The following is a 27,972-nucleotide window of genomic DNA, read 5'->3' as shown; positions in this document are numbered from 1 at the left end:
ATGGGGTTGTTTGGCAGCAAAAATCAGCTGATGCCCAGTGAGAAACACACTTCTGGGGGCAACCCAAAATCCAGGGGAAAACCTCCTCCTGCCCCACCCAAGGTAAGGCTGCAGTTTTGTGTCCTTTTGGGATCACCCCACTGCTCAGTTATGTCTGGAGTGATGCAGGCAGTATTTAGAATCACAGAATTATTTGGGCTGTAATGAACATGAAAGTTCCATCCCCTTCCATGGGCAAGGACATTTTCCACTATCCCAGGTTGCTCCAAGCCCTGTCCAGCCTGGCCTTGGACACTTCCAGGGATCCAGGGGACATTTCCACAGCTTCTCTGGGAATCCTGCTCCTCCCAGCTCATCCCTGTTGAACAGGGCTGGGAAGGGCTCCGAGGAACCTTTCATCTATATTTAAAACACTGTATATTGGTACTTTGAAATATCTTCTCATCAGCATTTTGAAAGCCAAGCTGATGTTGCTGACTTGCAAGATGGGTCAGATTCAGGCTAAGATTCAGAGCTGCAAACCACAATGGAAACTTCACCACTGCAAGCCCTCAGTGGGTTCAGTAAAGAGGGTCTGCAGCCAATCTGTGTTGGGGTGAGCTGAGAATCAGGAATTCTGGGCATCTGCTGCTGCCTTTGCATTCCCTCAGCCTCTGCTGGCAAGGACACACGGCAGGAAGGAACTGGGGAAGGGTTTAGGAGACCTCAAATGATAAATTTCTAGTTTAAGCTTTGTAAGTCACTTCACCTCTGTTGCTGTCCAAAGGATATGAAGTTGTTTTGTCTTTGCTTGTCCCTGCCAGCACTGCAGCCAGCACGAGAAAAACTCGAGGTGCAGCTCATGTGAAACCCATCCTGAGCCCTGGGAGAGGGGAGGAATTGCCAATCATTGCTCTTTATGACAGCTGGAGATGTTTTTCACTCCTTTGCTTTCATTTCTGAGCTCTCCCATGGCTATTCAGTCCAGTTTTCATGACAGCAGATGTCAGATTGACCAAGAAGATGTTATTTTCCTAGATTTCATTCTCTCCAGCTCACTGGAGAGGAGCCACTATCAGTATAAATACAGTATCACTGACCACCCTCTGCCATTCGTTATTTTTTGCCACAGGCAGCACTCAGCTCTCACATGTCAGGGGAAATTCAAATTTCTTCCACTTAAATGAGAAATGGCAGCAGATGAGCAGCTCTCCCACCCCTCACTGCTGCTGAGTTGGGGTCACAGGGTGGTGCAGGCAGAAAACACGAGGTGTTTTTAGTTCTGTCTCTGCATTTCACCACTTTTGCACATGTATAAAAATACCTGGCGTGGCCAAACAGCCACCACAGGCACTGTGAGGTGGGTGAAGCCCATTTTCAAACTGTTATCCCCCCAAAACAAGGTGGTTCCATCCCAGATCATGAGAAATGATCTATGGACAATTTGAAGGGCCAAACAATGGGACCAAGTCAACATTTTAAAACTGTGCCCAGATGAGTTGCAGCAACTTGTTGCTATTTAATTTCACAGTCTAATTTCCCTGCAATCTCTGCTCTCTGTGACCAGTGACAGGACCCAAGGGAACAGCTGGAGCTGTGTCAGAGGGGATTTAGGCTGGATATTGGGAAAAGGTTCCTCTCCCACAGGAGGAGAGGAATGAGCACAGCCCCAAGGCTGCCAGAGCTCCGGGGGTGTTAGGACATCACAGGGATGCACAGGGTGGGATTGTTGGGGTGTCTGTGCAGGATTCATGATCCTTGTGGATCCCTTCCAGCTCAGGAATCATAGAATTAATGAATCATAGAATATCCTGAGTGGATATCCACAAGAACCATTGAATATTCTGTGATTTCTACAGTTAACTTGATGTTACTGCCTCTGTTTTTTTGAATGTAATCTTGAGCAAAGCATATCACACACCCATGATCCTTGGGACAATTACAGCAGACAACATTTCTGGTTTTCTGCTTCCAACAATTCTGCAATTGCCATTTCTCAAGTGGACCATTCCTATCTCATCCCTCACTGATCCAAAATCTGGCACCAGTGAGCAGGGGCTGGATAACCCCTCCAAAAGAGTGGGCAGCACATTTCTGCTTTAACTCAGAGGGAAGCCAAGGGCTATTCCAGCTTTCTGTGAAGACAGCTACGATGGCAAAATGTGCCAAAGCCATCACAGGGTGTGGAGCCAGGTACAGGAGCTGCTGCCTGACTGCAGTGGTCTCTGGACCAGACTCCCACTCGTCTGTGAAGCTGAAATCAGTTCTTCCTGAAACACAGCAAAGTGATGAATATCTCCTTTTTCCTTTCTATTTCTATCACAGGGGAGACAAGTTATCAACAGCCCTCATCTAAACCAAGCCTCTGCTCAAGGTAGGGTTCTGTTTTCTTTGCCTGCCTGCGGGGTTTTGCAGGGTGGTGGTCCCCAAATGTCAGGTTTGGGGGCGAGCCATCGCGTCACGGGCGTGTGGTTTCTGTGCTTGCAGGGAGTTTATCTGAGCGCTTCAGAAAAACTCAGTTTGCATCACCAAGGCCTTGCAGCTGCCAATTTTCCCCCTGCTGATCAAAGAAACCCAGAGGGAAAAGCATTCCCTCTGCTGTGGAACCGGGTGATCCTCAAGGTCGCTTCCACCATTCCACGATTGGAGGAGCAAAGGGAGATCTGAGCTGTGTGAGATTTGCAGCGTGCTGGAAATTTCAGAGGAAATAGCAGGCATCAGAGAGGCTACAAAGAGAGGGAAAAGAAAGGAAATGACATGAAATAAGGATGCACAGAGCCCCCTGCCTGGAGAAGGACTGTTGGCTCCATCCACCTCTGCAATTATCTGTGGGTCGCAGATGGTGTTTGGAGATTATTGTCCTTTAGCAGGGAGCCCTCAGCTCCCTCTGCCCAGCCTCGAGTGTGTTTCTGTCAGAGAACTTCTGCAGATTAAGGACAGAGAGATAATTAGAAGAAGGAGGGGGAAATAGAGGAAGCTGGGGAGAGGGAAGTTGGGAACACATGAACGTTCTGCACGTGGAGGAAAGGGTAGGATTGGGGGAGATGGTGTGAGGGAAAAGAGGGGTGGGGAATAAATGGGATGGAATGGTGCTGTTAGCTCTTCTTAGGTCCTTATGGATGGTGATGGATGGTCCCTACCACAGGAACTCCTGCAACATCAAAATATTCTTCAAATTTAGCTTTTGTTATGGAGATCAAATTTGTGGGAGGTGAAGGTTCTCAGCCACGTGAGCTGGGGTGTGTTTTCATGGAAACACCATTTTCCCCAGTAGCTGCATTTTCTTTTCAGAGTTGTTTTCATGGCACATGTCCAAGTGGCCGTGCTCTCCTGCCTCCCCAGCTGAGCAGGGATTGGCAGTTTTTCACAGGATTTTTATCACAGAGTTTTTACCACAGGGTTTTTATCGCAGGATTTTTATCACAGGGTTTTTTCCACTCTGGTCAGAGTCATAGCAGAAATTGTGATCAGGAAGGCGGATTTTACTTCTCCTTCATGCCCGAAGGCAGAAGTTGAAAGATGCTAAAAAATGGATTAAGTACAATATTAGCCATTTTCAACTCTCAAAACTAATTTTGCTCACTAGATTCAGTTCCAGTTCTGGAGGAATATTCACACTGACAGTCTGGAAAACTTCCTATTTTTCTCTGCCAGTGTCTGAATTTACCTGAAATGATGGCACATGTGACTGTGCCCTGTGTGGCAAAATGGGCTGATAAGATATTTGAGATACCAGAGATCTTCTCCTAAGTGACAGCAATTTAAGTGAATTGAAAGAGAAAGCACAAAATCCAGGCAATCACATCGTATTAAAAAAAAAAATAAATTCAGAGAGAGGAATTAAATCCTGTGGGAGCACTTTAAATTCAGTCAGGGAAAATTATTGGCTACGGAAGCGTGGCATGTAATGTAAAATCAACCTTTTATTTTCAGTGGGGTTTTTAAAATTTTTTTAGTTTTTTTTTTTTTTTTTCTCTCCTTGTGTTTTGAATGACTTTTTTTCAAATTTTTTTTCTGATCTCAAGTTGTTGAAATAGTTTCACACTTTCCAGCTTTCACACCCCATCTCAGAAATTATTTATTTATTTATTTTAAACACAAACTTGATTCCTCCTGACGTTATTTATCCTCATGGAAGTGACACAGGGGTGCAGAACTCTGCATTCCACGTGGTGCAGGTGGCATCACCAATCCTTTTTCCACTTGTGGTGATTCTTCCATGATGTGAGCTTCCCATTCATTCTAACACCATCCAATGAGCAATCACAAAGTTTTTAAGGCTGGTTTTAAGTCTCTTTGGAGTCAAAATTTTAATTCTGAACCCCCAAAGCTCCCAGCCCTGCAAAGTCCTGGCCCATGGTGAGCCCCAAACCCAAGAGTCCCATGGTAGGGCTGCTGTTTGCTTGCCCTGGGTGGATAAGACAGAAAAAAAAAGGTAAAATAACCCCTGGCCTTGCCCTGCCTGCTGCTCACAGCTGGATTTAAATCCCACTGATGGTTTTGGGTGCTTGTCCTCAGGTATTTTAATAACCTGTAACAGCACAAGGAGTCGAACTCTCTGTGAGGTTATTTCTTCTGCTGAGGAACCACAACTTCTTCCACCTCTTCACTTGCTTCCTGCTGACCAAAATATGAACAGGACTCTGAGTTTCAGGGTGTGGAAGCTTAGCATGCTCTGCAGCTTGAGGTTTTATGCAGCATCTCAAAGTTGATGCCAAAATTCTTGGTCATTTTTATTGTTGAACTTGAATGTGGTTTTGTGTTTGGAAGGAGTGCTGTCAGAAACGTGAGTGGGAAAGGGAAGGGTTATTTCTACTGAAAAGATTGAGTTTTCAGTGAGAAATTAAAACTTCTCAGCAAAAATTATTATTTTGATCTGGAGCACATCTGAGGAGAGGAGGCTGAGGGAGCTGGGGGGGCTCAGGGGGAACCTTCTGGCTCTGAAAACAGATTGTGGCCAGGGAGGGCTGGGCTCTTCTCCCTGGTAAAAAGTGAAAGGACAAGAGGAGATAGCTTTAAGTTGCACCAGGGGAGGGTTAAACTGGATATTAGGAAAAAAAATCACCAAAAGTCTTATCAACCTTCAGAGCAGGCTGCCCAGGCAGTGGAATCAGCATCCTTGGAGGATTTAAAAGCCAGGGGAATGTGGCACTTGGGGACATGGTTTAGGGGTTACCTTGGCAGTGCTGGCTTAATGGTTGGACCTGATGACCTTGGAGCTCTTTTCCAAGTTTAGGACTCAGTGATTCCAACCAGCCCATGCCAGGCTGGAGCAGAAAGCTGTTCCCATTTCCAGCAGTAACCCATAGCTCAGTGCACCCAGCAAGCTGCCACAGACACCCTGACCATCCTAAAAATGCCCTAAACCAGTGGGTGATCATTCTCAGCCATGAGGTGCTTGCAAAGAGCTTCCATTCAGGACAAGCCAGCAGTGGGAGGACTGGTTGAATCATTCCTGTTGAGCCCCCAGACTGGCACCCAGCCTCTGCAAACCCACTGCTATCAGACTTTCCTCACAGCAGCTCTGAGCCAGGATGTGTTTGGCTCCCAATCAAAGTCCTGGGGCTGGCAACTTTATCTGCAGAGCTCCTCAAACCAGCCTCTGGTGGCCTGAGTGGATCAAACTGGCCAAGGCAGTGTTTTCCATGTGTTTCTCCATGGATTCAGGGACAGGAAGAGCCCCTTTCATCATGGGATGGCAACTCCTGCTGGCTCGGGCAGAGAGAGCTTTTCTTCTGGCTCGTTTCAGTGTGCAGTGTTCTCAGCCCCTATTTTGGGATAAGAGGTGATAAAGTATTTTTTCAGCACACAAACCTTTTTTGTCCTTGCTGCTTTCCCTCTTTTTAATTTCATCTATTTTCATTTACGACAGTCGCTGTGAGATCAAAACTCCATTTCCATTTTCTGGAGTACCCAGCCATTCTAGACTTGAAGATATTTACACATTTGCTCTTTTTTTTTTTTTTTTTTTTTTTTTTTTCGAAGTGTGATCACTGCATTATTTCCCTTTCAAGAGGACCAGGAGGGTGTGTGTGGACGCAGGAGGAGGCACATGCCCCAAACCCTTTCATGTCTGAGCAGATGTGTGATAACAACTTTCTCCAGGAGGCAGACAGAGAGACTTTGGGTGCATTGCTAATTCGAGCTGCCTCAAGGGGAAGCCCCCAACCGTGCCAGCTATTTTCAGACTTCAAAGCATTCTCCCTCGTGACTGAGCATCCTTTTCCCATCCTGGGAGAGAGGCTCTGCTGGAACCTCTCATGGATCTCCGATTTCCTTCTCAAAAGCCTGAAGGGAGCTACTCAGGGCTCTGCTTTCCAGAGCTGCCTTTCCTCCCACGCTGACCCTTTCTCCTCCTTACAAATTGCCATCGGAGCAGCAGCCAGCCTTGCACAGGCACGGACCCCAAGGTGCCCCAGAGACACGGTTATCTTGTGTGACAAAGGGCCAGTCTGGCTCCCTTGCTGGTGGCATTATTTGAAAAGGTCACCCGAAGACAGTGGCTTGACAGGCTGTTTTGAAAAATGCTAATAATAGGCTGTCCATCGCTCTCAGTGCATTAATTAGGCTGAGCACAAACTGAAACCTTGCTGCAGCAAGTTCCCATTCTTTCTTTTTTCTTTTCTTTTTCTTTTTCTTTTTCTTTTTCTTTTTCTTTTTCTTTTTCTTTTTCTTTTTCTTTTTCTTTTTCTTTTTCTTTTTCTTTTTCTTTTTCTTTTTCTTTCCTTCTCCTTCTCCTTCTCCTTCTCGTCCTCCTTCTCCTTCTTCTTTCCCTCCTTCTCCTTTCCTTTTCTATTCCACCCCACTATTTTGGTTTGACTTTTGTGCTCCTGTGCATGTGCTGATTCTTTTTTATAAGTTTTGATTTGCCCCAAAATAGCTGCTCCTTTCTGCTTCAGCAGCTCTGAGCGTGCAGAGCACAGGGGAAGGGCTGCACCATTTCCCTGAGAGCAGCCCTGGCACCTCTGGGGTTTGCAAACCAGGAGATTCAGCTCCAGCCCACAGGGTGAGGGTGCCCAGAGAAGCTGGGGCTGTCCTGGATCCCTGGAAGTGTTCAAGGCCAGGCTGGATGGGGTTTGGAGCAGCCTGGGATAGTGGAAGGTGTCCCTGCACATGGCAGGGGGTGAGACTGGATGGGATTTAAGGTTCCTTTCCACCCAACCCATCCTGTGATTCATTCTATGATCTGCAAGGAAAAGTGTTCAAGAGGGAGGGATGACAAGATACTCAATGAGCCCAGAGCAAAAACCATGAGCCCAGGGTGAGCTAAATCCTCAAATAACAGAGACTGCAATGACTTTATACTTTTTTCAATCAAAAAACCCACGTCAATTCGAGTTAGATTCCACAGCCACCCAGGGAAGTGTTGCAGCTTTCATTTACCTCTGTGTACAACTCAGGCTGAGCTCTGACAGGTTATTTATGACCCTTCTGATTGCACACAAACCCTCTTCCCTTGTTGCCCCTCGGGGTTTTGTGGATGTGGGGGTGGTTCTGCAGTGTTTTAGAAATCCGTACACAGGAAATGCTTTTTTGGAGCAGAGGTTGTGGTGGGCAGGGAAGCTGGGCTGGTGGAAAAGTTGGATTTGGGGGGTGGGATGGTGACAAAGCCCCATGTTTAGGGGCTCCACCAGACACCCAGGTGTGCACCAAGCCACTCAAGGAACAGCCTGGATTCAAAGCAGTTAATTCTTCTTTCAGATCAGTTGTTTGTGGTCGCACTGTACGATTTTCCTGCCTCCAGTGACCGTGACCTGGAGCTGGTCAAGGGGGAGAAACTCCAGGTCCTCTCCAAGTAAGTGACCTGCTGCCAGGAGGAAATTCAAAAAACGAGCACAGGGAGGCTGGGAAAGGGGGAACCTTGGGGTCAGCCACCACTTTGCAGAGCTGAGCCTGAGCCTTGGCTTTGCTCCAGAGCGTGGCTGTGCCCTCATCTCCCTGCACTGTGACATTTCTGTGGGTCACAGACACTCTGGGGCTGGATATTGTCCCTGCCTGGGTGGCACTGGGATTCTCCCTGCTGCCAGTGGGTGCAGGAGCAGCATAAATAACAACAGCAAAACCAGCTCCTGTCCTGTGTTTGTGCTGATTCTGCTTCTGCAAAGGATGTGGGTTGGGTGTAGTCAGAGGAAAGGACAGAACTGAGCCAGACACTCGTGAGGTTTCATTTCAACTTCTTCTCAAACTCACCACAGAAGAGGCCCAGTCCACAACAGGGCAGAGGTGGGCTTGGGGCCCCCAGACCCTGGAGGGCTGCTCTGTGAGGTGGCCTCCAGAGGTGACATTTCTCACCATGGGCTGGGACCTGTGGGACAAGGAGATGGAGAAGCCCCTGCATGGCTTTGGGTCAGGGCTGGGGGCTCAGTCAGCAAGGTGGGGTGTCTGGAACACAAAGTGGGGAGCAGGAAGGACCCAGTGCCCTGCTCAAGAGACAAAATAAACCCCATGAGACAGATGTCGAGGTGTGAGACAAAGGTTTGGGTCTGTGGTTGTTCCACCTTCATGGAAAGAGATTTTGTCACCTCCACAGTGAAACACCAGCAGCCTCCAACTGGTTCTGGTCCTAGGGAATCCAGAGGGAACTGCAGAGTGGATTATGGAGTGCTAGTCCATCTGCAGTGCCCAAACCCCACAATCCACATCCCCACAGCCCCAGCTTGTCACCAAACCTCCTCTGGGCACTCACAGCTGTCCCTCTGCTCCCTTTGCAGCGAGGGGGACTGGTGGCTGGCAAAGTCCCTCAGCACTGGGAGGAAAGGCTACATCCCCAGCAACTTCGTGGCACAAGTGGACACTTTGGAAGAGGAAAAGTAAGTGGGAAAGCTTCTGAGAGGTCAACAAGATCTTTATTGATCAGGAAGCTGTCACTGCTGGGATGGATGGAAGGAGATCTTCCCTCATCCCAAACAGTGGTGCCCAAAAGCTCAGGACAAGTTTTTAAGCATCATTTTGGTGTGGAAAGGGAGGAGGAGGTTGTTATGGGGAAAGTGGGGGAAGGTTCTTGTCCCATTGATTGCACCCACTGTGGAAAACAAGGAAAGGTTTTGGTGGCAGTGCCAGGGAGCATCCTCTGGTCCCAGCCACACAAATGGTGCTAAACTCTTCACCTTCCAATAGAATATCCATCTGCAAACTGGGAATCTCTGCCTGGATGCACTGATCCAGGGCTTGGATCTGCCAGGGACCTCACCCACAATTTAACAAGACAGAAAACGGAGTGCCAGTGCCCAGCCCCACAGTGTGTTTGTAAAATGAGGCCAGGTGCAGCTCCCTGCAAGGAAGATTGAATGAAAGACTGAAGTCAAAAGAGTTTATTTTACCTATAATACAAACAGAAGGAGAATTTTTTCCCATGATGGCATTCAGCTCTAAATGATCAGTCCTGCCTGCAATCTCCTCTTGGAGGGACCCAACCATCTCTGAGTGATTTAGCAGCACACAGAAACATGGCTGAGCTATAAAAGCTCTTTGTGTAACCTGAACTCCTCCTGTGTTTGGATACTGCACATCCCATCTACTCTCCAAGCTGTCTGAATTGCCTGAATTTCTGAAACGAGCCCAAAGTGACCCAAACCTGGTGTTAATCTACCCAAAACAATATTTTACTGCCACTTCCCAGCAGATAAAAAACTACTTGCTGATAAAAACAACCTTCAGTTTCACAGTGTAATGATTCAATTATAAAAAAAATATAACTGGAAAGAATTTAATTTTTTTGAGAATTTTTCCTTTTTAAACCATGATTTTGCCTTTTCTGTCTCCCAGGTGGTATTTTAGAACTCTGAGCAGAAAAGATGCTGAACGGCTGCTGTTGTCTTCTGGGAACAAAGTTGGCTCTTTCCTCGTCAGGGAGAGTGAAACCACCAAAGGTGAGATCCGTGGAGCAAAGGTAATTCCTCATTGCTGCCCAGGCTTGGAAAACCTTCAGCAGAGCTCTAGGAGGGAGCTGAGGGTTTGGAGAGCAAAGATTTGCTCATGATCTGCTCATTTGTGCAGTTCTGGCTGTGGTGACAGTGGCTCTTCCACAGAAACACAAATAAGCAGATTTTCTGAAATAGTTTGGGAAATGTCTCTCTCTCTTTCTTTTTTTCTTTTCTTTTTTTTTTTTTTTTTTTTTTTTTTTTTTGTAATTCTACAAGATATTCTTGAAGGAATATTTCTCCTGTTTGCCACAGAAACGTGTAGAATTTTGAAAAAAATCATTTTCCCAGGGGAAACATGTTTTTCCTGGTTGTATGTAGAAAGAAGAATCTATGCAAACCAGAACTTTTGGAAGGAGAGTCACTAGAGCAGGATAGATGGATTTTAATCCACCTTCTTTCCACTTTTGAAAAAGTAACAAAATGTGATCCAGTGAGGATGGAAAGGCCAGAGCATTGAGCCACTCCTCTTGGGTAGTGGTAGTTATTAACCATATCCATTTAATTTCAATTTCTTTGTTCCATGCTATTAATTCGTAGAGTTTGGAAGTTAGTTTGGGTTGTCCCATGGGAATTCCATATTGTTTCTTTCCTACTTTTTCTCCTTGCTTCCTCTGGCCATCACATGTTCTTGCAGCATGATGTTCCTCGTGCTCCTGTGGTTCTGCTCTGAACCAGACCTGTGGAGAAGTTCAGGAAAATGTTTCAGTCTTGCTCTCATTTGATTCTTTTCCTTTCAAATGGATGCAGGAGTCTTTCCTTAACACATGGGAAAAGGGGTTTTGTGTTTTCCCAGTAGAATCAAGGAATTGTTCAGGTTGGAAAACCTCTAAGATCATGGTGTGCAACTGTGACTTGATCAGCAGAGAGCTGGAGCATCCAGCAGAAATCTCAGGGAACCTTCTTTTCCTTTGTTTCCCAAATATTTCCAAAGGCTCAGGTCAAACAGTGAGACAGGGAACAGTGGTTCCTCCACCCTACAAATGCATCTTCATCTTCCTTTCTTGTCTCTTTTTTCCTCCTATTCACAAGGGAGGTCTCCAAGGCAGCAGCTCCTTCCACCGTGGAGCTGTTCCTTCCTCCACCACCAGAAAATTCAATAGTGCCAGGTCTGGATGCTGCAGTGGAATCTCATCCTCCTGTATCTGTGTCCCACCAGGCAGTGGGGCTGTGTCAGACTGGAGCATCCTACCTTGAATTTCCCCCTCTTTCCATGCCTGAACTCACCTCCACATGTCCCTGCTGAGCTGACAGCAAGCAGGAAGGCTGCTGTCCATAAGGATTTACAGCTTGCAGGATTTGTAGGGAACATTTAAAAGATTTGTTTCTAAACATTTCACTTTATAAGTCACTTTTCCTGCTGTTTCTGAGTTTCCCTGCTACCTTTGTGGTGCTTTTGCAGGCTTGGACTTCTCACCATGTGCTGCTCTTCTGTTTATCCCATTCCCAGTGTCCCTTTGTTTGCTGGGATATTTGGGCAGCTGGTGGGATTGTTCCTTGCACCCAGGAAGGGCAGGGAGCAACACAAAGCAAACACTCATGTTCCTCAAGCTCTGTCCACACATGATCCTGGTCCTTGTGGCATCTCCAGGTGCCACACATGCATGGGATCAGACCTTGTTCAGGACAATTGTCCCCAGCTTTTGCAATTATCTGGAATCTGGGTGAGTTTTGGTCACACAGAGGTGGTGGAGTTGTGAAATCCAAGGAGAAATCACCTTAATTAATGGATCTGTCTGTGCTGTCAAGAAGAATGAGGTGTGTGATAGTTTGCATTAGCAGATGTGGGTTCCTCTCCATGGAAGCCCCATGTGAGTCCCAAATGCTCAGATGTGCCTCTGCCCTGTGCCTTTCTGATATTTAGGATAAAACCTGGGTGTTATTCCTTCCAACACCTCATCCTCTGACTCATCCTGTGTGCCCAGCTGCTACCTGAGCACTCTGTGCTTTGGGCTGCCTGGATGATCACCACAGCTTCCTCCTCCCTAAAAAGAAAAGGGAAAGACAAAGCCAGGCATCTCCAATGTCCATGGAGCTGAATTCCCTGGTGCAAAGCACCCTGTGGCCCATCAAGAGCTATCCAGAGCAATGCCATGGAATTAACTCTGCTCTTGCAGCCCTGCTGGGTTTTTTTATGTTTTCCTTCCCCATGATGTGTGTTTTCATTCACTTGGCACATCACCAGCAAAATTTGACTATCAGGGACAAGCACTGGGCCGAGCTATCCCCTCTTAGTGCCTTAAACTGGGAGGGTTTGTCTCATACTGGGATGTCAGGCACAGCAGGATGGGTTCTGCACCCTGACTAGGAGCAGCACCTATTCCCAGCCCATCCTGAGCAGAGCCTCGTTTTCCTCAGGGTTTGAGATGCAGAAACTCTGCAAATCTTCTGAGTCAAGTTTTCTCAGAGTCCACAGAAGGCACATCCATGGGACAGTGTGGGAAGCAGGCTGGCAGTGAAATCTTTGGTGAAGCTGCTGCAAATAAACCAAATCCCCTGAAGCAGCAATCATTCCCAAAGCTGCAGGAGCACATTCCCCAGCTGTGCTGAGCCACGGGCTCCTGGCTCCCTGCAGGATTCCTGTATCTCTGCTCCTGGCAGGAGGGACCTCACTGAGCTCAGCCTCTGCATCCAGCTCAGCTCCTGAGCTTCCCATTGGGAAGGGTTTAAGGGGCTGCTGAGAGCTGTAGGAGCAAATGGACTACAGTATTTTCACAATTATCAGCCACACCATTTTGACTAAAATTTTGGTCCGAACCCAAAGTGCGGCTTATAATCAGGTGTGGCTTATATATGGACAGAGAATGAAAAGTTGCTGTTTTAGTTTGGAGGACAGGTGTCTGCTGAGAAAGGCAGGAGCTTCTCTTTGAAATGGAGAATGGAAACCCCCTCCCTCCAAATTATTATCATTTTGAAATCAAGGGGCTCTCAGGCAAAGATATGGGAATTAGGAATAACAGTTCTTTACTAGGGAAATTAAAATAGAAATACAGCACTACAAAGAACAAACCCCAAACCCTGACACAGTCAGAGTACAGCCTGACACCCGTCAGGCAGGGTGTTGGCAGCAGTCCCATCCCATGGTGGCTGCATCCTCCTGCAGTGACAGATGTGGCTCAGTTGGAGCAGTGCTCCTGTACAAGGTGCAGTTTCCCTCCGGAGCTCCAGTGGGGATGTGGAGAAATCCGGTTTTCCTCTGGAGTCCAGTGGAGAAAGGGGCTCCCTTAGTGTCCCAAACCCTCTGTTTTTATCTTGGTAAGAAATGTTGGGCTCTTCCCCCTGGCTGGAGCAACTCCCAATGGGATGCAGTAATTTTATCAGTGCCACAGTGGGACTCAATGGCCATGAGCAGAAAATGACTGGCTGGAGGAAGGATGGGTTGTGAAAAGATAAAGAACAATGCCCTGCCTGGTTTCAATGGATGGCCCATTAGCAGAATATCTCCCATGGAGATCAGGATCACTGCCCCCACCCTCAACAGATGGTGATAGAACAGATACCTTTTATCACACTCTGGATTGTAACGTGCTGCTTATAATCGTGAAATTACTGTAAACTGTGGCTGGGGCTGAGATGCAGTCATTAGCTTAATGACAGGGTAAGAATTAACATAGGCAGCTGAGAGATTGGCCCTGTCTCTGCTTGAAAGGTGCAGGAGAGTTTAAAGGCTTGGTGGGGCTTGGAAAGGAGATCCTGTGGGAGAAATATTTAGGGTACAAGCACCCTGGCAAACAGGGCAGGTCTCCCCTTCCCTGCTGCCTCTCAGCCCCTTGCAGCCGTGTTTGTCATCAGCTCCTGGATTTCCTTCTGCAGGATCACTTGGCCTCAGTGCAGCTGCCTTCACACCACGTTTGGCTCCTTCTTTGAGCAGGCTTTGCCCTGTAAAAATCCCTCACAAACCCTAAACCATGTCCCAGGCACACCCAGCACCCTCTGGGTCTTGTGCTGTGTGAGCCCTTTTCAGTCTCTTGGAAATTAAAACAACATCATCACCCTCAACAGCAATCATGGAAATTAATAATAGTTAATAGCAATAATAATAGTAATAATAATAGTAATAATAGTAATAAAAGTAATAATAGTAATAATAGTAATAGTAGTAATAGTAGTAATAATAGTAGTAGTAGTAGTAATAATAATAATAATAATAATAATAATAATAGTAAAATAGCTGTTGTCATCATTGCCATACTCTTCTTCACACAATCACAGGTTGAAAAAGATGTCTTAAGATTATCAAGCCCAGCCTTTGTCCTTGATGTTTGTTATCATTATTTTGGAACCAGCAGAGCCATTTCTTTGCCTGTCCCTCGAGGTTTTATTTGCCCCACTGAAGATGTTTCAGGGTTGTTTCTCAGTTGTTCAGCTGCAGGACTGATCAAATCAAAAGGGCTTTTAAATTTATCTTCTGCCTGCTATTCCTGGTGAAGGAAAGAGAAACAGAAGAGCTTCCTCTGCTGAGGAGACCACCACATCAAATTTGAGGTTCCCTGGCTCTGCATTTAAACCACCAGGTTTTTCCATGGATTTTACACCACCAGATCTGGTCTCTGCAGGAAGGGAGTCCCCTCAGAATGACTGCTGGCACTTGGAAAAACTTTAGGCTCTTCCAAATTCTGCTTGTAAAGATTTATGATCACTCCAACAGAGCAAATATCCACAGAGGTGTGGGGAGGTTTTTGCTGCTTTTTATAAATGCAAATGGTTTTCAGGCACAGTGTAGGGAAAACTGCTGGTTCTGGGGTGGAGAAACACCAGCCAGAGAGGATTTTATGTTAATAAACCTTCCCCTCACATGCATGATTAGGATTTCAGAGCTGCTGTGGATAGCTCTGCTTCTTTTTTTTTGATCCTGCATGAACAGACACACATTTTTAAACATGTCCAGCCTTGTCTTTTCATTAAAAAACATCAAAAATGGGCAGTTTATCAGCCCAGGTGACTGATTAGACTTCGAGCAGCCCAGCAGACTTGTAATAGAAATATGATCCAGACAAAAGGGAAAAAAGCCCAAAAGTGCTGAGCTGCATTGACTCACACTGACACAAGCTGGAAATTCTGCTCTGCAGCAACATCTAGTGATGGTTTTGTGCACTAAAACCCAGCTCTTGGTTTAGATTCTCATGGAGGGAATGCAGGTGGCAGTGGTGGATGGCTGAGCAGCTCTCCTGAAACCCAAAAGGGACAAGATTCCAGATGGGAATCTCTAGATCTGGTTTAGCCACAGTCACAAGTTTGTGGCTGAACAAGACAGTTCTCCTGAACCCACCCCCAGCTGAGCCACTGACCTTGGCACAAGGTTTAATAATGTTCAATCCAGAGGAAAATGGCTTTAAATGGCTTTGCATTGAAAGATGACAGGTTTAGATAGGATATTGGGAAGGAATTCTTGGCTGTGTTTTTTGACACTGACCCCCAGGAGAACACTGCTTTTGACTCGAGGTCTTTGAGAAGCTTCCAAATTTGAGTGAGGGGGTTAAAATCATGGGGGTGTAGTTAAATAGAAGTGTGTGATTTCACACGGTGAAAGGTTTGAAATTTGAGGGGTTTAGAATATAATAATTGGTATGGGACAAGGCAGGTTCTTGGGTGTGGTCTCTTTCTGTTTTCTTCTTCTTCATGATTTCAGGTGGAAGGTTTTGGTTGGATAGTTAGTGCTGCACTGAGGGTCACAAGTGTTTGGTTATTGGGTCAAAAGTATAAATAATATAGGTGTTAGTTCTTAATTGGATAATTTAGCTTTAAAAGACCTTGTAACTAACTAAATCCACCTCCATTTTGCTCGCTTTTAGCTGGTAACTAGAAGTGTTGCAGAACTCTCTGTATTTTAGATAAGATTTAATATACAACCAAGCCTGAACATCAAAAAATTCATCTTCGTGTTTTTAACCCTAAGTGGAAACAGAAGAAAATGAAAACAAGCCACTAATTAGGTGGTACAGTTAACCCATTATAAGTGGTGAATCCATTTGAGGAAGAAAAACACCTGTTAGGACTCAGAGTCAGGACTTCCCTGAAGAAACAGACATTAATTAATAGCTGGAAGCTGCAAAAGTCCCCGTGTTTTTAAGTCCTTTGTGGTTTTAATCCTAATTAAAAACAAACAAAAAAATAAAAGCAAAGCACTAATTAAATGATACAATGAACCCATTAGAGGGGTGCAGTTTGTCCTCACAGCTCCTTCTCTCCCTCTGCAGATGCCTATTCCCTGTCTGTGAGGGACAGCAACTCTGCCCAGGGGGATGTCATCAAACACTACAGGATCCGCTCCCTGGATGGTGGGGGGTACTACATCTCCCCCAGGATGACTTTCTCCAGCCTGCCAGAGCTCATCCACCATTACAGCCGTGAGTTGTTCGCCTTCCCTCGTGGGTTTGTGTCCTGGGAGGGAGTGGGGACAGAGGGAGGGCAGGTTTGGGAGGCACCACAGCTGTTCCACCTGCTCTCCTACAGCCAGAACCCATGTCCTGGTTTGCATCCTATGGAATTGCAAAGGTGAGCTCTGCCCCCAGCCTAAAGTCAGGGAGTGTCTCTGTCCTAGTTTGGAGGGCAGGTGTCTGCTGAGAAAGGCAGGAACTTCTCTTTGAAATGGAGAATGTAAACCCTCTCCCTCCAAATTATTATAAGGGGCTCTCAGGCAAAGATATGGGAATTAGGAATAACAGTTCTTTACTAGGGAAATTAAAATAGAAATACAGCACTACAAAGAAACAAACCCCAAACCCAGTGGAGAAAGGGGCTCCCCTAGTGTCCCAAAATCTCTGTTTTTATCTTGGTAAGAAATGTTGGGCTCTTCCCCCTGGCTGGAGCAACTCCCAATGGGATGCAGTAATTTTATCAGTGCCACAGTGGGACTCAATGGCCATGAGCAGAAAATGACTGGCTGGAGGAAGGATGGGTTGTGAAAAGATAAAGAACAATGCCCTGCCTGGTTTCAATGGATGACCCATTAGCAGAATATCTCCCACAGAGATAAGGATCACTGCCCCATCCTCAACAGATGGTGACAGAACAGATACCTTCTATCACACTCTGTATTGTAACCCAAGACAGACTCCCTTCAGGAAAGCAAAGAGGTGAATGCTGTCAGGATCTGCAGGAGGAATTTGTTGGAAGCAGGGTTTGGAATAACTGGGCAGGATAATTTGCTCCTCTATGGCTCCCTTTGAGAATTTCCCTTTGATTGGGACCATTCTGGGTGCCTTGATCCCCGTGGCTGAAAATTTTCATGAAATCATGGAATTATAAAGCAACATCATCACTCTCAACAGCAATAATAGTTAATAACAAAATAATAGTAATAGAAGTAATAGTAATAGAATAGAAGTAATAGTAGTAGAAGTTAATAATAGTTAATAGTAGTAGTAATAATAATAATGATAATAATAATGATAAATGGCTGTTATCATCATTGTCATACTCTTCTTCACAGAATGACAGAATCATTTAGGTTGAAAAAGATCTCTTAAGATAATCAAGTCCAGCCTTTGGCCTCAATGTTTATTATCATTATTTTGGAACTTAGGGCCATGTGGGTACCACAGAGAAGGTATATAAATTACACTTTAAACTATGATTGTCCAGCAGCTTGCAACAGATCTGTGCAACACAGAGGGGAATTTGGGCTGTTTGGGAGCTTTCCTGATGAAAGGTGCTCAAGTGGACACCCATTCTGGTTCCTCAGATTTTCCTTAGAATGGAATGAACCCAACAGTTCCCCCTGAACTGCCACTAACCCATGTCCCCAAATGCCACATCCACACAGCTTTTCAGTCCCTCCAGGGCTGGGGACTTCACTTCCCTGTTTGTGGAGGTTTCCATGGGTTGATTTTTCCTGGCATGTGTGGGTGGAGGAGGAGGTTTTCTGTGGCATCCCAGTGAGCTGTGCTGTGCTTTGTCCTCGTGCAGAGAAAGGGGATGGGCTGTGCCAGCGCCTCACAGCCCCCTGCACATCCCTGGTCCCCCAGAGACCCTGGGCTCAGGACGAGTGGGAGATCCCTCGGGAGGCCCTGAAGCTGGTGAAGAAGCTGGGCAGTGGCCAGTTTGGGGAAGTGTGGATGGGTAAGTGGAGTTCCCCTCATCCAGAGGGAAAAAAAAGGCATAAAGAGAGGAGATGGAAGTCCCTTTTATTCCCCTAAAGCAATAAATATTCTGGGAGTGGGCATCCTTAAGGACAAACATGTATTTATGGAGACACACACATGGAAGTGTGGAGGATTCCTGGGAAGGACTGGACAGCTCTTTTCTGCACAGATCAGTGGTTGAGCAAGGGTTTCACAGGGGATGGGTGTTGAAGTCACTATTTACTCATCCCTTGGGATATCCTGCTTCCTGGGAATCCTGGGCACAGCTGTAGTGATGCCAGTGATGCTAAATCACACCCAGCAGGGTACCTGGGTGACATTTCACACTTTTTCTTCCCCCTGTTCCAGTTTTTACCCCACATCTCCATCCCTCCCTGCCTACTGCTAATCAGCAGGAGAGGAAGTGGGGCGAGCTCAGCTTCCTTTGCCACCCTCTTTGTGGTTGCTGGTTGGAAATTGAGATTGTGGCAGGACCAGGCTGAGTTCATGTGCTGGCTGCACAGCCCTGCCTTTTTGGATGGCATTTGGGTGATGTGAGAGCCCAGCTGGTGGGAGGCCCGTGAGGTTTCACCCAGAAAGGGTCTGGGAGGGCTGTGTGAGATGGGCTCAGTGCAGGGACAATCCCTGATGCAGCCTCAAGGATGGCAGCTGTGACATGAGTGTCCCCTCTCTTGTCACACCTGCTGCACTGGGATTTACCATGTGCTCCTTCATGAAGGATTCAAGCTGTTCCTCTGGTTTCTATTTGCTCTTCCCTTTATTACACAACCCCAGAGAGCCCCAAATCCCTCAAAACACCATGATCTCTCTGCAGGCTACTACAAGAATAATGTCAAGGTGGCAGTGAAGACCATGAAGGAGGGCAGCATGGATCCTGACGCCTTCCTGGCAGAGGCAAACCTGATGAAGAAGCTGCAGCACAACAAACTGGTGCGGTTGTACGCCGTGGTCACCAAGCAGCCCATCTACATTGTGACAGAGTACATGGCCAATGGTAAAAACCCTCCTGGAGCTCTTGGCTGGGCTTCTGCAGGGCCAGTTTGGTGATCTGGCCAGTGCAGAGTGGGGGTGGGCAGGAAGGGTTGTACCAAATCGGCAGGAAGGTGACCCAAAAGGTTGATTCTAACACAGGAAACTTTCTGGGTGATGAAAAAAATTCTGGTGATGCTCCATTTGTAGAGTACAGTAATTTCAATATTATAAACTGCACCATTTTGACTAAAATTTTGGTCCGAACCCAAAGTGCGGCTTATAATCAGGTGTGGCTTATATATGGACAAAGAATGAAAAGTTGCTGTTTCAGTTTGGAGGACAGGTGTCTGCTGAGAAAGGCAGGAGCTTCTCTTTGAAATGGAGAATGTAAACCTCCTCCCTCCAAATTATTAGAATTTTGAAATCAAGGGGCTCTCAGGCAAAGATATGGGAATTAGGAATAACAGTTCTTTACTAGGGAAATTAAAATAGAAATACAGTACTACAAAGAAACAAACCCCAAACCCTGACACAGTCAGAGTACAGCCTGACACCCGTCAGGCAGGGTGTTGGCAGCAGTCCCATTCCATGGTGGCTGCATCCTCCTGCAGTGACAGATGTGGCTCAGTTGGAGCAGTGCTCCTGTACAAGGTGCAGTTTCCCTCCGGAGCTCCAGTGGGGATGTGGAGAAATCCGGTTTTCCTCTGGAGTCCAGTGGAGAAAGGGGCTCCCTTAGTGTCCCAAAACCTCTGTTTTTATCTTGGTAAGAAATGTTGGGCTCTTCCCCCTGGCTGGAGCAACTCCCAATGGGATGCAGTAATTTTATCAGTGCCACAGTGGGACTCAATGGCCATGAGCAGAAAATGACTGGCTGGAGGAAGGATGGGCTGTGAAAAGATAAAGAACAATGCCCTGCCTGGTTTCAATGGATGCCCATTAGCAGAATATCTCCCATGGAGATCAGGATCACTGCCCCACCCTCAACAGATGGTGATAGAACAGACACCTTTTATCACACTCTGTATTGTAACGTGCGGCTTATAATCGTGAAATTACTGTATTTAAAGTTCTCCCCTCCACTGTTCTCACTGGAGGTTTGTTTCAGGTTTATACTCCCCTCATGGTGAAATTGGCTTTTTTTTGCCTCTCATGTTTATAACAGTTTAAATGATGGCTGTCCAGCAGTTTGCTACAGATCTGTGCAAAATAAAGGGGAATTTGGGCTGTTTGGGAGCTGTCCTGATGGAAGATCCTCCAGTGGACACATATTCTGGTTCCTCAGATTATCCTTAAGATGAGGCAGATTTGTTGTATCTATTCAGAGAAGCACCAGGGAAAACAAATACAGAGATTATTCAGAAGAGTTACAGCAGTCCCTCCTCTCCTGCAGGGTGTTTGCTGGATTTCCTGAAGACAGAAGAAGGAAGCCAGCTGAACCTCCCCAAACTCATTGATATCTCTGCTCAGGTCAGTGAACAGTCCCTGGGAAAAGGATCCAAGATTTGTTATTGCCTCAGTGGAATTCCTGCAAGTGTGAAGTCAGGCAGAGCAAAGATTTCCTGGAGGAAAGCAGCTCCTCCTGGTGTGATCTCTGAGGGATTCTCCTCATCCCTCTCCTGTCCATGTGCACATCAATTCTGTCCTTAAGCCCTCTGATAGCTTAGTGCAGGGCTAGAGATCTGGAGTTTGAGGTTTTTGGGGGGATGGTTGAGTTTATTTTGGTCTGATTTTATTTACTTTGCTTTTCTGCCTTGCTCAGCAGAAAAAAATAAAAGAAAGTTTTTTTTTCTTTTTACCAAAAAAGATCAACAAAGAGATTCCCAAAGCAGGACCAGCAGTTCTGCCCTTCTGATGATGAGGCATCAAGGATGTTCTGAGCCTCAAATCTGGGAATATTGCTCTTTAGGGAAACAAAATTTTAACTTTTAAGCATCCCCAGGCTGAAAATCTTAATAGTTACAGCTGCAGTGTAACATTTTCACCCAGAAATGCCTCTAAACACAAATAGGGCAAAATTAGGGAAACCACATGAAAAATGAGAATGGCAAAATCCCAGCACTTTGTCCCAGCCAGCTGTTGACAGAATTCAGCTCATCCAGTTATGCTAATTAGGAAATATTGGGGGGAAAAAAACCCTGAAGCATCAGGCTGAATAAAGGTCTGGGATTTATCCATAAAATCACTCAGCTTCTCTTGTCAAAGTGGACTTGAGGAAACAACATGTAAAGTTTGCTGGTTCCAGCCCTCACATAGAGTTATTTTTTAATGAATTAACAACTGGAGAATCTTACTATTTGAGGAAATGTTTTGTGATAGTGAAAGACATTCCTTCTTGCTTTAACTAGGATGAAAAAATTTAAATTATTTGAAGCAGTGCCACTTCTGTCATTTTTACTTTGAATTATCCATAGGGGTGCAGAGGAATCTCTTTCTGTTCCTTTCCTCTCCTCTACTGATAAATTTTCCATATCTGCAGCTTCATCATTGTTTTCTGTGAGATGTTATGGGGACAAATTCACCCTCCCTGTTTAGGGTATTTGACTTAATTACTTCCCTCCTCTCCTGAAATCCTCTCCCTCCATCTTTCATTGTTTCATTCCCTCTCTTAAAAATTACAGCCTGTGGTTTGTTTTAAATTCCTGAGGGTAAAGAAAATGATCCCAATTAATCCATATTGCAGAGCCCTTGGGTTTAGTGGGAGCATTTCCCAGGAGCTGGCAGGAGGCATTGCTGTGCAGGAGGAAATGGCTGCAGCCAGAGCAGCCTCTGGGTGGCTCAGAACAAAGATTTTGGCCAAAGTTTCACAATCATGGAATGGGTTGGGTTGGAAGGAGCTGGGAAAATCATCTCATTCCAACCTCCTGCCATGGCAGGGACACCTTCCACTGTTCCAGGGTGCTCCAAGCCCCATCCAGCCTGGCCTTGGACACTTCCAGGGATCCAACCACAGCTTCTCTGGGCAAACTGCAGGACCAGGATAACTGAACTCAGAGCAAACCCCCACACCCCAATGATGCAAAACCCACAGGAGTCACCCCCAGCATGGGGTAGGAAGGATTTTATCCATCCCTGAGGCTTTGGCATCAATTGGAAGAGCACTTTTCATCCTTCCCTCTCCCACCCCAGCAGCACCTCTGCAGGGCAGGGACTCAGACATTGCCTGGGCATGTCTGGCAGGAGGAAAGGGCAGTGTGCTGAGCTATTTTGCAATCTGTTTGTCTGTGGTGTTGGGGTCATATCACAGCTCAACCCTCTCAAGCTCAATTTTTGATCCTATGACATCTGTGGGGGTTAAAATTAGAACAGCCTGGGCTGAGGCACTCGATCCTGTGGTCAGTCTTGAGGGTAAATGCTTCAAAACACTCTGGGCTGGAACAGGCCGAGCATCAGGTCCTATCTCATTAACATCAGGACAGGAAATTACATCAATTCTTCCATTTTCCACTGCAGAAAGCAGCCCTTGCACTAGAGGGGTGTTGACACAGGTTAGAAATGCAGCTTTGGAAAGTATGTGTGAGTATCCTGTTTGAAACCACATGTGACTTCTGAGGCTCGTGTGAATCTGCATGGAGTGGAAAATTGCTCTGCCCTCACCCAGAGGCACTTTAAAGCTTTAATAGGTGTTACCCCTGGATGGCAGGGGCTGCACAGACACACTCACCTTCCCAATAAATGCCCAATCCAAATCTGAGACTCAGTCTGGCAACCTCTGTCTGCTATCAATCTCCCTTTTCAGCCTCCAGCACTCATCAATTAAATATTGCTGCTGTCATTGATAGAGGCTCATCACACACCAGGTGCTTTAATTAGATTTTAGGGAGAAATTCTTCCCTATGAGGGTGGTCAGGCCCTGGCACAGGGCGCCCAGAGAAGATGTGGCTGCCCCTGGATCCCTGGAAGTGTCCAAGGCCAGGTTGGATGGGGCTTGGAGCACCCTGGGACAGGAGGTTGGAATGAGAGGATCTTTAAGCTCTTTAATTCTATGATTTGCTAGTTTGCTTTTTTGTGGGATTTTTTTTTTTTTTTTTTTACCTTAATTCACATGTTTAACCTGGAATGTTTATGACTAAAATCCCCACTTGGAGAGGAGAGACTTGTGGCAGAAACTGGGAATCCAGTGATGTGGTTTCAGCTCTCGCTGCAGACACAACTCAGGGCTGTGACTGCTGAACAAAACAGAGAGTGGTGCCTCTGTTCTGCTTCACTGGCAAAGCTGAATATCTGCACCTGTAAAAGGGCAATATTTATTTATTTACCTGCCTGCTGACCCACCTGTCCATCCATCCATCCCTGAGCACATCCATGATCACGGAGGGATAATGGCAATCCTACAAAAATGCTTTGCAAATGTGGGTGGAAAGATAAAACCAAGATAAAAATGATTAAAATGATTAAAAATATAAAAACCAAGATAAAAAGGGGATGATGATGAAGATGGGCTCTTCCTCCCCTCCCAGGTGGCAGAGGGCATGGCCTACATCGAGCGCATGAACTTCATCCACCGGGACCTCAGGGCTGCCAACATCCTCGTCTCGGAGACTCTCTGCTGCAAAATCGCTGATTTTGGCCTGGCCAGGCTCATTGAGAACGAGTACCTGGCTCAGGAAGGTGGGTGTCCTTCCCTTACCTCCCACCCTCCTGTCCCCAGGGATGCCAGGGTACCAGACTGTGCAAGAGGCAGAGAAATAGAAACGCCCAAAAATCAGTTCTGGAGAGGCAGCAGTGCTTGGGGATCATAAAACCAACTGAAAACAGCAGAGGGAAATGGGAAAAAAAACCTCTTTTGGTTCTGTTTGGGGGAGTCCTGTTGTTTGCTGGAGAAATTTGACCTTGGTAAATGGAAGCTGCTGCTTTCAGCCCAGAGGGAAGGAAATAACAGAGCTGGAGCCACAATTCTGCATCCAGCAGCAGCTTCCAGGTGTGCCAGGCAAACCTGAAAAGCCCTGACCACATCAGGTCCCTTGCACAGCAAAGGGACTGCTTGGAAAACAAGGAATCATGGAATCATTTAGTTTGGAAAAGACTTTCTGAGATTGTGTCTGTATTGAGCTCTGACTCTGAGGTCAGGTATGAGATTAAATCATTCACACTGCAAAGGGACTCCACAGAGCATCAGGGGAAGCAGCAGAAAGGACTGAAATAAAACAATTAAATCAGGCATAAGTGGCACTCACCAGAAGGTTTTCAAATGTTGGAAATCTGTCCTCTTCTAGAGTTGGGATGAGATAAAATTCACCTGAAATATACTCTGAGGAAAGGAAATTTAATAGCTTTCTGCACTTTTTAAATAATTCCTTTCAATTACCTGTCTGCAAAATACCTTTTGATACAAGTTATACTCACTTCAATATGCAAAACTATTTCAGAGTAGTAAAAGATCTCAAATGCAATTCAAAAACTGCCATGAAGGGGAATTTTGACTTTGCTGTGAATTTTTAAGGCAGTTTTCTCCTTAAGGAAAGCTTTGATGAAATCAGTATAATTCTGTTAATAACCAGAGCTCCCATCAGCATTTTTCCAGCTAGCTTTGCTCTGGAATAACAGCTCACCTCTCTCTGCTTTGAGCAATTCTCACTTCATAGATTGCATTTCCCAGCCTTGTCACTCAGAGCGTGATGTGCAACACCCAAGGTGCTTATTTCACACTCTGCAGTTGGATTTCCAGTCCCACAAGGATGTGTATAAATAAAAATGTGGTTTCCTCTGCAGTGTATCATGATCAGTTCCCACTTGCCAAGGTGGTTTTGCTGATGGTTGTTTGTTTTTTGTTTTTTGGTTTTTTTTTTGTCTTAGCTAAACTGAAATTGCAACCTTATGGTCATTGCTGTCCACAGTGGGTTAAGCAAGAACTTGGTGTACAAAATAAAATGGGGCTCATTTTGGTTTTAATATCAATATGCAGCTTTAAGGACTGGGGAAATTACATTTGCTATAATATGTATGCACTTTTGCTAAAAACAAAACAAAATCCCCTTCTAATAAGTGATTTCACAGAATCACAGGGTACCAGCTTGGAAGGAGACCTCAAGGATCATCTGATCCAATTTTTCTTCTGAAAGCCAAAGAAATTTTATACAGAACAAAATCCTACTGTTGTTGTCCCATAATAAATCTGCCAAATTGGTTTTGAGTATTCCATCCAGCTCTGGGATGGAGCAGGTCCTGGGGAGGATGTGCAGATAATCAAAGGGCTGGAACCCCTAGGAAGAATTACAGAACCATAACCAACAGCCCACAGGAACCAGGGATCAGTTTTGGGGAATTCTTGTGCCTGTGACAGGTGAGGGAGATGCTTTAACTCCAGGACATATTTTTCTTTGTTTCCTTTGGGACAGGTGCCAAATTTCCCATCAAATGGACAGCTCCAGAGGCCATAAATTACGGGGTTTTCACCATCAAATCTGACGTGTGGTCATTCGGGATCCTCCTGACAGAGATCATCACCTACGGCAGGATCCCTTATCCAGGTACAGGAGCCCTTATCTGGGAACAGGATCCCTTATCCAGGTACAGGATCCCTTATCTGGGTACAGGATTCCTTATCCAGCTGCAGGATCCCATATCCAGGTACAGGATCCCTTATCTGGGAACAGGATCCTTTATTTGGGTACAGGATCCATAATCCAGGTTCAGGATCCCTTATTTGTGTACAGGATCCCTTATCCAGGTACAGGATCCCTTATCTGGGTACAGGATCCCTTATTTGGGTACAAGATCCCTTATCCAGGTACAGGATCTCATATCCAGATACAGGATCCCTATCTGGGAACAGGATCCCTTATCTGTGTACAGGATCCCGTATCCAGGTACAGGATCACTTATCTGGGAACAGAATCCCTTATCTGGGAACAGGATCCTTTATTTGTGTACAGGATCACTTATTTGGGAACAGGATCCCTTATTCAGGTACAGAATCCCTTATGGGGGCATAGGATCCCTTATCTGGGAACAGGATCCCTTATCCAGGTACAGGATCCCTTATCCAGGTACAGGATCCCATATCCAGGTACAGGATCCCTTATCTGAGAACAGGATTCCTTATCCAGGTACAAGAGCCCTTATTTGGGTGCAGGATTCCTTATGGAGATATAGGATTCCTCATCCAGGTACAGGATTCCTTATTTGGGTACAGGATCCCTTATCTAGGTGAAGGATCCCATATCCAGGTACAGGATCACTTATCTGGCTACAAGATCCCTTATCCAGATACAGGATCCCTTATTTGGGAACAGGATCCCTTATCTGGGAACAGGATCCCTTATCTGGGAACAGGATCCTTTATTTGGGAACAGGATCCCTTATCTGGGAACAGGATCCCTTATCCGGGTACAGGATCCCTTATCTGGGAACAGGATCCCTTATTTGTGTACAGGATCCCTTATCCAGGTACAGGATCCCTTATCCAGATACAGGAACCCTTGTCTGGGAACAGGATCCCTTATGGGGGTACAGGATCCCATATCCAGGTACAGGATCCCATATCCATGTACAGGATCCCATATCCAAATACAGAATCCCTTATCTGGGAGCAGGATCCCTTATCTGGGAATAGAATCACTTATCCAGGTACAGGATCCCTTATCCAGGTACAGAATCCCTTACCCAGGTACAGGATTCCTTATCTGGGAATAGGATCTGTTATCCAGGTACAGGATCCCATATCCAGGTACAGGATCCCTTATCCAAGTACAGAATACCTTATGGAGGTACAGGATCCCTTATATGGGTACAAGATCCCTTATCCAAGTACAGAATCCCATATCCAGGTACAGGATCCCTTACCCAGGTACAGGTGCTGGATTTACAGGGTGAGTGTCCAGTGAGTTTGAGGGATCCAGTGTTTCCCCAGGCTGTGCCTCACTGGAGGGTGCCCAGACACACACGGCTGTCTCTTGGAGTCACAGAACCCTTTAAGTTGCAAAATTCTAAATTGAATTAACCCAGCACTGCCAAGACCAGCTCTGATCCATGTCCCCAAGTGCCACATTTAAATCCCTCCAGGGATGGGGACTCCAGCACTGCCCTGGGCAGCTGTGCCAGGGCTGGACAATCCTTTCCGTGAAGAAATTGTTTTTGATATCTGATCAAAATGTTCCTTGGTACACCCTGAGGCCATTTCTTGTTATTTGAGAGGAGAGCCCGACTTACCCCGGCTGTCCCCTCCTGGCAGGGAGTTGTGCAGAGCCACAAGGTCCCCCCTGAGCCTCCTTTTCTCCAGGCTGAGCCCCTTTCCCAGCTCCCTCAGCCTCTCCTGGTGCTCCAGCCCCTTCCCCAGCTCTGGACACACTCCAGCCCCTCAATGTCCCTCTTGTCACAAAGCTGGCTCTCCTTCCCTCACTCACCCCTGTGCAAAGCCAAACGTAGAGAGGGGAATCAGGGATGGGACAGAGGGATGGAGGGGCAGCATCACCCTGAGGAAAGGCTGATCCCAAAGGCAGGAACCTCCATCCCTGCTGGGTGGGATCCCTGGCACCTCTGGGTGCTGAATAACTCCATCTGGGCTGTGCTCCCATCCAGGAATGACCAACCCCGAGGTGATCCGCAACCTGGAGCGGGGTTACCGCATGCCCTGCCCGGAGATGTGTCCCGGGGAGCTCTACATCATCATCCTCAAGTGCTGGCGCACCAACCCCGAGGAGCGCCCCACCTTCGAGTACCTGCAGTCGGTGCTCGAGGACTTCTACACCTCCACGGAGAAGCAGTACGAGCCCGAGCCGCAGCAGTGAAGGCTCCTGGGGACAGCAGGGGACAGCAGGGGACAGCGCTGCGGGACAGCCACCACCCTCCTGCCGTGCCGGAGTGAGGAGGGACAGGAGCCAGGAGGATGCTGAGGTTGTCGCAGAGGATGGAGAGGTGGCCGGGAGGGCTGTGCCCACCCGACAGGCATCACGGAAGGGAATTCCACCCGGATGGAGAAAAGCCCCTCAGCTCCGAGAGAGGGTGGTATGGGTGGAGAATCCCTGTCCCCGCTCTGGTGGCACTGCTGGCGATGCCACATCCCCTCCGTGCCACGGGCA

General features: G+C 46.6%; 1 protein-coding gene across 1 annotated transcript; it reads left to right on the top strand.

The window, feature by feature from the left end:
• BLK (BLK proto-oncogene, Src family tyrosine kinase) lies at window positions 1-27,972 on the top strand. The gene is made up of 12 exons (XM_033055393.1): window positions 1-102; window positions 2,305-2,353; window positions 7,681-7,774; window positions 8,691-8,789; window positions 9,745-9,848; window positions 16,097-16,246; window positions 17,808-17,960; window positions 18,798-18,977; window positions 20,346-20,422; window positions 23,413-23,563; window positions 25,291-25,422; window positions 27,473-27,972. The coding sequence occupies exons 1-12, from the start codon at window positions 1-3 to the stop codon at window positions 27,679-27,681; spliced, it is 1,500 nt and encodes a 499-aa protein (XP_032911284.1). The 3' UTR covers window positions 27,682-27,972.

The sequence above is a fragment of the Catharus ustulatus genome, chromosome 3 (assembly GCF_009819885.2).
Source record: "Catharus ustulatus isolate bCatUst1 chromosome 3, bCatUst1.pri.v2, whole genome shotgun sequence".
Classification (NCBI taxonomy): domain Eukaryota; kingdom Metazoa; phylum Chordata; class Aves; order Passeriformes; family Turdidae; genus Catharus; species Catharus ustulatus.
This window is presented reverse-complemented; position numbering and strand designations above follow the sequence as displayed.

Coding starts and splice junctions, on each gene's coding strand:
- BLK (XM_033055393.1), top strand. CDS start 1: ATGGGGTTGTTTGGCAGCAAAAATCAGCTGATGCCCAGTGAGAAACAC. Junction 2,354..7,680: donor AAACCAAGCCTCTGCTCAAG/GTAGGGTTCTGT, acceptor TTCTTCTTTCAG/ATCAGTTGTTTGTGGTCGCA. Junction 17,961..18,797: donor GTTTGGGGAAGTGTGGATGG/GTAAGTGGAGTT, acceptor ATCTCTCTGCAG/GCTACTACAAGAATAATGTC.